Source organism: Centropristis striata, chromosome 8 (genome assembly GCF_030273125.1).
Source record: "Centropristis striata isolate RG_2023a ecotype Rhode Island chromosome 8, C.striata_1.0, whole genome shotgun sequence".
Lineage (NCBI taxonomy): Eukaryota > Metazoa > Chordata > Actinopteri > Perciformes > Serranidae > Centropristis > Centropristis striata.
The window spans coordinates 355,001-365,000 of record NC_081524.1 but is presented as its reverse complement, the minus strand read 5'-3'; the positions used below and the strand labels follow the sequence as shown (position 1 = coordinate 365,000).

The 10,000-nt window shown below is 47.6% G+C and overlaps 2 protein-coding genes across 2 annotated transcripts in view; one reads left to right on the top strand and one right to left on the bottom strand.

Moving 5' to 3' along the window:
* Positions 1 to 3,656, top strand: part of LOC131976814 (acidic leucine-rich nuclear phosphoprotein 32 family member E-like) — a 9,378-nt gene extending 5,722 nt beyond the window's left edge. The window contains exons 4-8 of the mRNA XM_059339978.1: positions 895 to 1,054; positions 1,241 to 1,368; positions 1,855 to 1,921; positions 2,143 to 3,361; positions 3,426 to 3,656. Coding sequence (XP_059195961.1) covers positions 895 to 1,054; positions 1,241 to 1,368; positions 1,855 to 1,921; positions 2,143 to 2,216 — 429 coding nt within the window. The 3' untranslated portion in view covers positions 2,217 to 3,361; positions 3,426 to 3,656. The remainder of the gene's footprint in view (positions 1 to 894; positions 1,055 to 1,240; positions 1,369 to 1,854; positions 1,922 to 2,142; positions 3,362 to 3,425) is intronic.
* Positions 3,657 to 7,038: 3,382 nt separating this feature from the next.
* Positions 7,039 to 10,000, bottom strand: part of plekho1b (pleckstrin homology domain containing, family O member 1b) — a 14,361-nt gene continuing 11,399 nt past the window's right edge. Inside the window, 2 exon segments of the mRNA XM_059339964.1 lie at positions 7,039 to 8,192; positions 8,194 to 8,750. Of these exon segments, the coding sequence (XP_059195947.1) occupies positions 8,003 to 8,192; positions 8,194 to 8,750 (747 nt within the window). The 3' untranslated portion in view covers positions 7,039 to 8,002.

Below are 10,000 nucleotides of genomic sequence, written 5' to 3'. Positions count from 1 at the left end.
TCCTCTCCTCCTCCTCCTCCTCCTCTCCTCCTCCTCTGACTGCTGTGTGTCCTCTCCTCCTCCTCTCCTCCTCTCCTCCTCTCCTCCTCCTCTCCTCCTCCTCTGACTGCTGTGTGTCCTCTCCTCCTCCTCTCCTCCTCCTCCTCCTCCTCTCCTCCTCCTCCTCCTCCTCCTCTCCTCCTCCTCTGACTGCTGTGTGTCCTCTCCTCCTCCTCCTCTCCTCTCCTCCTCTCCTCTCCTCCTCTCCTCCTCTCCTCCTCCTCTCCTCCTCTCCTCCTCCTCTCCTCCTCCTCCTCCTCCTCTCCTCCTCCTCTCCTCCTCCTCTGACTGCTGTGCTCTGTGTGCCTCCTCCTCTCCTCCTCCTCCTCCCTCCTCTCCTCCTCCTCTGACTGCTGTGTGTCCTGTGCCTCCTCCTCCTCTCCTCCTCTCCTCCTCCTCTCCTCCTCTCCTCCTCCTCTGACTGCTGTGCTCTGTGTGCCTCCTCCTCTCCTCCTCCTCTCCTCTCCTCCTCTCCTCCTCCTCCTCCTCCTCCTCTCCTCCTCTCCTCCTCCTCTCCTCCTCCTCCTCTCCTCTCCTCCTCCTCTCCTCCTCCTCCTCTCCTCCTCCTCCTCCTCCTCCTCTCCTCCTCTCCTCCTCCTCTCCTCCTCCTCCTCTCCTCTCCTCCTCCTCTCCTCTCCTCCTCCTCCTCTCCTCCTCTCCTCCTCCTCTGACTGCTGTGTGTCCTGCTCCTCCTCTCCTCCTCTCCTCCTCCTCTCCTCCTCTCCTCCTCCTCCTCTCCTCTCCTCCTCCTCTCCTCCTCCTCTCCTCCTCTCCTCCTCCTCCTCTCCTCCTCCTCCTCCTCCTCTCCTCCTCCTCTCCTCCTCCTCTGACTGCTGTGCTCTGTGTGCCCTGCAGCAGAGTCTGAAGGCTCTGAGGAGTCTGGACCTGTACAGCTGTGAGTTGTCGACCCTGGAGGACTACAGGGAGAACGTGTTCCAGCTGCTGCCTCAGGTGGTCTACCTGGACGGGTACGACCAGGAGGACAACGAGGTGCCCGACTCGGAGGCCGACAACGGTGAGCAGCGCCACAATAACAACAACAATAACAACAATAATCATCATCATAATAATCATAATAGTGTTGTATCAGGGTCTGGAGGTTTTGTGTTTTAAGCTAAAACAGTTTGTCTTATTGTGAAACAGGAAGTTGTTTTTAAAGCTTTAAGTTAAATCGATGTTGTTGTTGTTGTTGTTGTTCCAGACGAGGACGAGGCCGGACCTCCAGGAGACGACGATGACGATGAGGACGAAGACGACGAGGACGCTGAGAGTTCAGAGGGAGACGAGGACGAGGTCGGCCTGTCCTACCTGATGAAGGACGGCCTGCAGGTGAGACTCGCTCACTCTAACGCTCGCTCACTCACTCGTCTGCACTCGCTCTCTTACTCGCACACTCGCTCCCTTACTCACTCACTCACTCATTCACTCCCATATTCGCTCTCTTACTCGCTCACTCGCATATTCGCTCTCTTACTTGCAAACTCACTCACTCATTCACTCCCAAAGTCGCTCGCTCACTAGCTTACACACTCGCTCTCTTACTCACGCTTTTGCTCCCTTGCGCACTCACTCGCACACTCGCCCTCTTACTCACTCTCTTACTCGCTCGCACACTCACTCTTTTACTTGCTCTCTTACTCGCTCACTCGCATACTTGCTCTCTTACTCGCTCACTCACTCGCACACTCACTCACTTGCAAACGCACTCACTCACTCGCTCTCTTACTCGCACACTTCACTCGCTCGCACACTCGCTCTCTTGCTTGCTCGCTCGCTCACTCACTCGCTCACTCTCTCTCTCTGTCCGTCTGTCAGGACGAGGAGGACGACGGAGACTATGTGGAGGAAGACGAGGAGGACGAGGATGAAGAGGAAGACGGAGGTTTGTGACCTAAAATAAAAAGCAACAAATAAACAAAAAAAACATAAAAAAAAATACAATAAATCAGCAAACATGTTATAATAATAATAATAATAATAATAATAATAATAATAATAATAATAATGTGGGTATAAAGAATAAATATAATTGAGATAAAAACAAAAATATAGATTTAAAGTCCCAGATTGTTGTTGTTGATATTTACTATTTGTGTTTGTCAGACGTGGACGGCGCTCAGGGCGAGAAGAGGAAGAGAGAACCAGACGACGAGGGCGACGACGACGATGACGAGTAGTCGCCTTCGTCACGCCGCCTGGCCCCGCCCCCTGGCCTGGCCCCGCCCCCTGCCCCTCCGGTGACCTCTGACCCCGCCGGGCGCCGCAGACTGTCCCGTGACTGATGATGTCATCACGAGATCAGCTGATGGGCTCTGAGGACTTTATTTCTGGTCTTGTGATGCATTCAGGTGCAGCGTGTAAAACACAAACACCTGTCCGTCAGGTGACTCGGCTGTGATTGGCTGCAGCCGGGGTCAAAGGTCAACTGAGCCGCAGTTTTATTTTTTCATTTCAGATTTTACACAAAAAAACCCGACTCAGAAAGAATATTTAATATTAAATTAGATGAATGAGATCAATACTGACAGTAATCTGATTACTCTTTGATCTGATCAGCTGATCAGGTTTGACTTCCTGTTTACGTTTGTTGAGATAAACAAACATCAGATGATCCGGTCTCTGCTGAACCACTTCAGGATCTGGTCTCAAACCAGAATCCTCCTTTTCTCTGAAGACTACGTTACCCATCAGCCCCTGCTGGCTCCGCCCCCTTCACCTGTCCGTCTGCCGCTCTCCCGCTCCTCCTGGTCTCTGGGGTCCAGGTCTCTAGTGGTCCAGGACTCTGGTCTCTGGGGGTCCAGGTCTCTAGTGGTCCAGGACTCTGGTCTCTGGGGTCCAGGTCTCTAGTGGTCCAGGTCTCTGGGGTCCAGGTCTCTAGTGGTCCAGGACTCTGGTCTCTGGGGGTCCAGGTCTCTAGTGGTCCAGGACTCTGGTCTCTGGGGGTCCAGGTCTCTAGTGGTCCAGGACTCTGGTCTCTGGGGGTCCAGGTCTCTAGTGGTCCAGGACTCTGGTCTCTGGGGTCCAGGTCTCTAGTGGTCCTGGTCTCTGGGGTCCAGGTCTCTAGTGGTCCTGGTCTCTGGGGGTCCAGGTCTCTAGTGGTCCAGGACTCTGGTCTCTGGGGGTCCAGGTCTCTAGTGGTCCAGGACTCTGGTCTCTGGGGGTCCAGGTCTCTAGTGGTCCAGGACTCTGGTCTCTGGGGTCCAGGTCTCTAGTGGTCCTGGTCTCTGGGGGTCCAGGTCTCTAGTGGTCCAGGACTCTGGTCTCTGGGGTCCAGGTCTCTAGTGGTCCTGGTCTCTGAGGGTCCAGGTCTCTGGGGGTCCAGGTCTCTGGGGGTCCAGGTCTCTGAGGGTCCAGGTCTCTAGTGGTCCAGGTCTCTGGGGGTCCAGGTCTCTGGTCTCTGGGGTCCAGGTCTCTGGGGGTCCAGGTCTCTGGTCTCTGGGGTCCAGGTCTCTGGGGTCCAGGTCTCTGAGGGTCCAGGTCTCTGAGGGTCCAGGTCTCTGGTCTCTGGTGTGTAAATAAAGTGTTTGTGGTTCTTGTGGTTCTGAGTTCTTTTTATTTTTTTATTTGTCGTGTCGCTGTAACTGTCGACTGATTTTCAATAAAAACTCTTTTCTGTTTGTTTGTTTCCACGTCTGATCAATAATCTGATCAATAATCTGATCAATAATCTGATCATCATCAGTCTGAGAGGCAGAAGACTAATTTTCCTACGTTTCTATGTATAAATTATTTCTGTAGAGTGGAATTTGCGGCCTGGAGCGCAGTTTTCACATTTATTTTTTGACAGTTTCTTCTCTCCCTCTACACTCTGGTGATGATGTCACACACTCTGACACGAACATTCCGTGCAATACACACCCATTATAATCTCAGAATTTCTCCAAAAATGATCATGGTCATTGAACAGGGATTGATAAAAACTATATGACCTATCGAAACATGGATTAATACACCGATACACAAGACTTGTGTCTACTGTTTAAAGTTTAAATGGAGTCTCTAGGTGAAATTATGCCGGAGAAGTAGACGTTTAAAAATCTACAATTATTGTTCATCCCATTCACTTCAATGCATAATTTTGAGCAGTTTTTGTATTCTGTAGAGAAAAGTAATAACACACCGATCCCGATCTAACCGCACGTTTATATATATAATTTGTTCGTATTATTAAATATGAATTAATTATTGTATTTCAAATAAAAAATTAGATTTAAAATACAAATATACTGAATATTTTTTGCTTAATCAGTAATAAATGAATAAAAAGCTTTATTAGTATTTCTGTTTCATATGAATTTAAACTGGAACTTTAATCTGTAGAAAATAAAGTTAAAAAAAAAGTTTCTGTCAATAAAAATCTGAAATGATAAAATCTAACTGAGGAAACGGAACGATTAATAATAAAAATAGAATCTAGTTTCTAATATTTTGTGTGTAATAACTGTGTTGACCACTCGGCGGCGCTGCAGGACAACACACTTTCTGTTTCTAATGTTCAAATAATTCACATTCAAAATGTAGGAAATCAATATTTATATTCATAGTCTGAAGTTTTGTCAGTTTAATATTTAGCTGAAAATAAAATATATTTAGTGTGTAAAATGTGTTTGAAACAAACTTCACTTCCTGTTGAATAAATTAAATTAATAAACAAACATCAATAATTTACCAACAAACAAACAGTTCAATGTGTAAAATAATGTTATTAATGATATATTATTCAAATTATTCTAATAATTCATCAGGATTTATTTACTCTGCTGATGTCTGCAACACACACACACACACACACAAAAACAAATCACAGACACAGAATCAGGTCAGTCAATATGACAGTCAATAAGGTTACATCACTGTGTGTGTGTGTGTGTATTTAAATAGTTTTGCATGTTTTGTTTGTTGCAGCAGGTTTCTGCAGCTGAAGCTCCGCCCCCGACACACCTGGCCACACCGTTGCCACGGAGACGGGCGGGATGTAAAGCAGAGTTTGCATCGAGTCCGAGAGACGAAGACACGAGGAAGATGAAAATCAGTAACTCGACCTCTCCCCTCAGACTGGGTCATCGTGTCCGTCGCCACGGTGACGGCGAGACGTCACCTGCAGCGTCTCCGTCGGTAACCAACATTTAGTTTATGTTTATGTTTCATTAACCCCTCATCCCTCAGAATAAACTACATTACCCATCATCCCTCAGAACAAACTACATTACCCATCATCCCTCAGAACAAACTACATTACCCATCATCCCTCAGAATAAACTACATTACCCATCATCCCTCAGAACAAACTACATTACCCATCATCCCTCAGAACAAACTACATTACCATCATCCCTCAGAACAAACTACATTACCCATCATCCCTCAGAACAAACTACATTACCATCATCCCTCAGAACAAACTACATTACCCATCATCCCTCAGAACAAACTACATTACCCATCATCCCTCAGAACAAACTACATTACCATCATTACCCATCATCCCTCAGAACAAACTACATTACCATCATCCCTCAGAACAAACTACATTACCCATCATCCCTCAGAACAAACTACATTACCATCATCCCTCAGAACAAACTACATTACCCATCATCCCTCAGAATAAACTACATTACCATCATCCCTCAGAACAAACTACATTACCATCATCCCTCAGAACAAACTACATTACCATCATCCCTCAGAATAAACTACATTACCCATCATCCCTCAGAACAAACTACATTACCATCATCCCTCAGAACAAACTACATTACCATCATCCCTCAGAATAAACTACATTACCCATCATCCCTCAGAACAAACTACATTACCATCATCCCTCAGAACAAACTACATTACCATCATCCCTCAGAACATACTACATTACCATCATCCCTCAGAACATACTACATTACCCATCATCCCTCAGAACAAACTACATTACCCATCATCCCTCAGAACAAACTACATTACCCATCATCCCTCAGAACAAACTACATTACCATCATCCCTCAGAACAAACTACATTACCATCATCCCTCAGAACAAACTACATTACCCATCATCCCTCAGAACAAACGCCAGAAATATAACCCCTTTCTGTTCACAGACGTCATAAATAATGTTCCTGAAAGATTTAAAATCATTTATTTTTCATCCAAACAAACAAACAAACAATCAAACAGGAAAAGTTCAGAAGTACAAAAGTTTAAAAAAATAAACTTTTCTCGGTTAAACTCTGATTGTAAGAAGTTTCATCTGTTATTCTATGAATTATTATTATTATTTATATTAAAGCAGCAGATAAAAACAGTCACATGATCAAAACAAAATCCTTCAAACTCTCATCGTTTTACATTTAATGTCACATTTGAAGCCAAATATGTCGAGTCGCTGAGTTTCTGTCGAGTCGTTGAGTTTCTGTCGAGTCGTTGAGTTTCTGCCGAGTCGTTGAGTTTCTGTCGAGTCGTTGAGTTTCTGCCGAGTCGCTGAGTTTCTGTCGAGTCGTTGAGTTTCTGTCGAGTCGTTGAGTTTCTGCCGAGTCGCTGAGTTTCTGTCGAGTCGTTGAGTTTCTGTCGAGTCGCTGAGTTTCTGCCGAGTCGCTGAGTTTCTGTCGTGTCGTTGAGTTTCTGTCGAGTCGTTGAGTTTCTGTCGAGTCGTTGAGTTTCTGCCGAGTCGCTGAGTTTCTGTTGAGTCGTTGAGTTTCTGCCGAGTCGCTGAGTTTCTGTCGAGTCGCTGAGTTTCTGTCGAGTCGCTGAGTTTCTGTCGAGTCGTTGAGTTTCTGTCGAGTCGCTGAGTTTCTGTCGAGTCGTTGAGTTTCTGTCGAGTCGCTGAGTTTCTGTCGAGTCGCTGAGCTTCTGTCGAGTCGTTGAGTTTCTGTTGAGTCGTTGAGTTTCTGCCGAGTCGCTGAGTTTCTGTCGAGTCGCTGAGTTTCTGTCGAGTCGCTGAGTTTCTGTCGAGTCGTTGAGTTTCTGTCGAGTCGCTGAGTTTCTGTCGAGTCGTTGAGTTTCTGTCGAGTCGCTGAGTTTCTGTCGAGTCGTTGAGTTTCTGTCGAGTCGCTGAGTTTCTGTCGAGTCGCTGAGTTTCTGTCGAGTCGTTGAGTTTCTGTCGAGTCGCTGAGTTTCTGTCGAGTCGCTGAGTTTCTGTCGAGTCGCTGAGCTTCTGTCGAGTCTCTGCATAGTTTCAGTTCTAGTACCTGATCCAGAAGGATCAAAACCTGAAAGACTCGTGAAAGGTTCTGAGTCCACAATGGAAGAAGACTCGAGTCGAGTCGGTTTAAGGTCTCAAAGACGTGAAACACTCGTGAACCTCGTCACGTTGTTCCACTCTACAGAAACTTCCAGTTCAGATTCCAAACACACACCTCACAAACAAACCGTCCAAAGTCTGACTCGAGTCCATGACCTGACTCGTTGTCTGACTCGAGTCCATGACCTGACTCGTTGTCTGACTCGAGTCCATGACCTGACTCGTTGTCTGACTCGAGTCCATGACCTGACTCGTCTCTTGGCACATTTTCTTTCACTGTTTTCTTTAAAGGAACTTCGAGTGTTTGTGCAACAACAAAGAGACTTTAAAGGTTTTTAAAGATGCGACTTAAGTTAAATTTATGCTACACATAGTTTCTGGTTCCAGTTCTGGTCCAAGTCCTGGTCCTGGTCCAAGTCCCGGTCTAGTCCTGGTCCTGGTCATGGTCCAAGTCCTGATCTTGGTCCTGCTGGTAACCAGAAGCAAAATTTTTTCAAAATAATTTAAAGTGGTTGATCCAGTTTCTCAGCAGCTTCGTCTGAAGTCCAACAAACAGAACCAGAAGCTTCGTGGATCACCTGGACCGGATCAGACGGACCGGATCAGACGGACCGGATCAGACGGACCGGATCAGATGGACCGGACCAGATGGATTGGACCAGACGGACCGGATCAGACGGACCGGACCAGATGGATTGGACCAGACCGGACCGGACCAGGAGGCGGCTCACATCAGGCTCTTGCGGTCCTGGTTGAGTTTGGTGCTGTTGGCGGGGGCGAGGGGGGCGGAGTCTAGCTGGCGGTAGAGCGCCCTGAGCTCCTTCACCTCCTCCAGGACGTCCCGGGCCTGACTCCACGCCGCCGCCGCCTCCTTCAGGAGCCGCTCCGCTTCAGCTCGCGCTCCTTCGGCGGACTCCTTCCCCTTCAGCCTCGCCCGCTCCCCGGCCTCCTCGCCGCCCCCCCCGCACCTCCGTCAGCAGCCGCTCCGTGTCCTGCAGCTTCTGGCCAATCAGCTCCTGCAGCCGGTTGACGGGCGCCGAGGTTGCCGAGGTTGCCGGGGTTGCCGGGGTTGCCGAGCAGGGCGCCGCCGGTTTACTCTTGGACGCTTTCGTGTCTGAGTGCGTCAGGATCTCGTCCATGGAGGCGCAGCGGTTCTTCTCCGCCGCGGTCAGACGTGTCCCCGGCGGCGTCTGACCCGGCTGCTCCCACGCCACCGCCACCACCTCGCGGGGGAGACTCTGAGACTTCCCAGAAGCCTCGGCGGTCCTGGCGCAGAGGGCGCCGTCGGTCCTGGAGCGGGGACAGTCCGGGCTGGCCCTGAAGGGGGCGTCCTCCTCCTGGATCAGGTCCAGAGTCAGCGTCCCGTCTGAGGACGCCACCGCCAGCAGGTGACCTCGAGTCGGCAGCCGCCGGTTGTGAGGAATCTTCACTCGGTCTCGAGTCAGGTGAGACAGCTGCAAGTCCTCCACGGTTACCTGGAGACAGAGACACGTCTTAAAGAGACAGTAACGTCTTAAAGAGACAGAGACACGTCTTAAAGAGACAGTAACACACAACGTCTTAAAGAGACAGAGACACGTCTTAAAGAGACAGAGACACGTCTTAAAGAGACAGTAACACACAACGTCTTAAAGAGACAGAGACACGTCTTAAAGAGACAGTAACACACAACGCCTTAAAGAGACAGAGACACGTCTTAAAGAGACAGTAACACACAACGTCTTAAAGAGACAGTAACGTCTTAAAAACACAGTAACACACAACGTCTTAAAGAGACAGTAACGTCTTAAAGAGACAGTAACACACAACGTCTTAAAGAGACAGTAACGTCTTAAAAACACAGTAACACACAACGTCTTAAAGAGACAGTAACGTCTTAAAGAGACAGTAACACACAACGTCTTAAAGAGACAGTAACACACGTCTTAAAGAGACAGTAATGTCTTAAAGAGACAGTAACACACAACGTCTTAAAAACACAGTAACACACGACGTCTTAAAGAGACAGTAACACACAACGTCTTAAAGAGACAGTAATGTCTTAAAGAGACAGTAACACACATCAACCCACTGAATCGTTTTCTACCAAGGATTGACAAAGATCCAGCCAGTGACCAAAACATGTCTGAAAATATTGATATTTCTGTCAGAATCTCTTTACTCTACATGTGTCATTTAAAATAACCAGATACTGTTAAAAACATGAAATTCTTCCTCAGAAAATAATAGAATAAATATTTAAATATTGTAAAACTGCATCAGACACAAACTGACAGACTTTACTGCCAGGAAAGAGAAACACGCAAATTGTTTCAGTGTGTGTGTGTGTGTGTGTGAGAGCGTGTGTGTGTGTGTGTGTGTGTGTGTGTGTGTGTGTGTGTGTGTGTGTGTATGTGTGTGAGAGAGAGAGTGTGTGTGTGTGTGTGTGTGTGTGTATTGATCGGTATTGACTGGTGGAAAGTGTTGACCAGCTGCTGTGTGACGCTCTGACACACTTCCTGTCACAGGAAACTCTGCGTTCTAAAATCAAACAGGACTGAAATAAAGACTGTGACACCGTGAGACGACAGGAAGTCTCTGTTCGTTTCTCATCAGCTGATTCATCCGCCGCTGAAAATAGTCCCAACAGCAGCCTGGCCTCTCTCCTCGTGTCTGTGGCTGACAATAATAATATCATCTAAATGTAAATGAGCAGCAGCAGCCAGATAAACTCCAGAACGTTCTA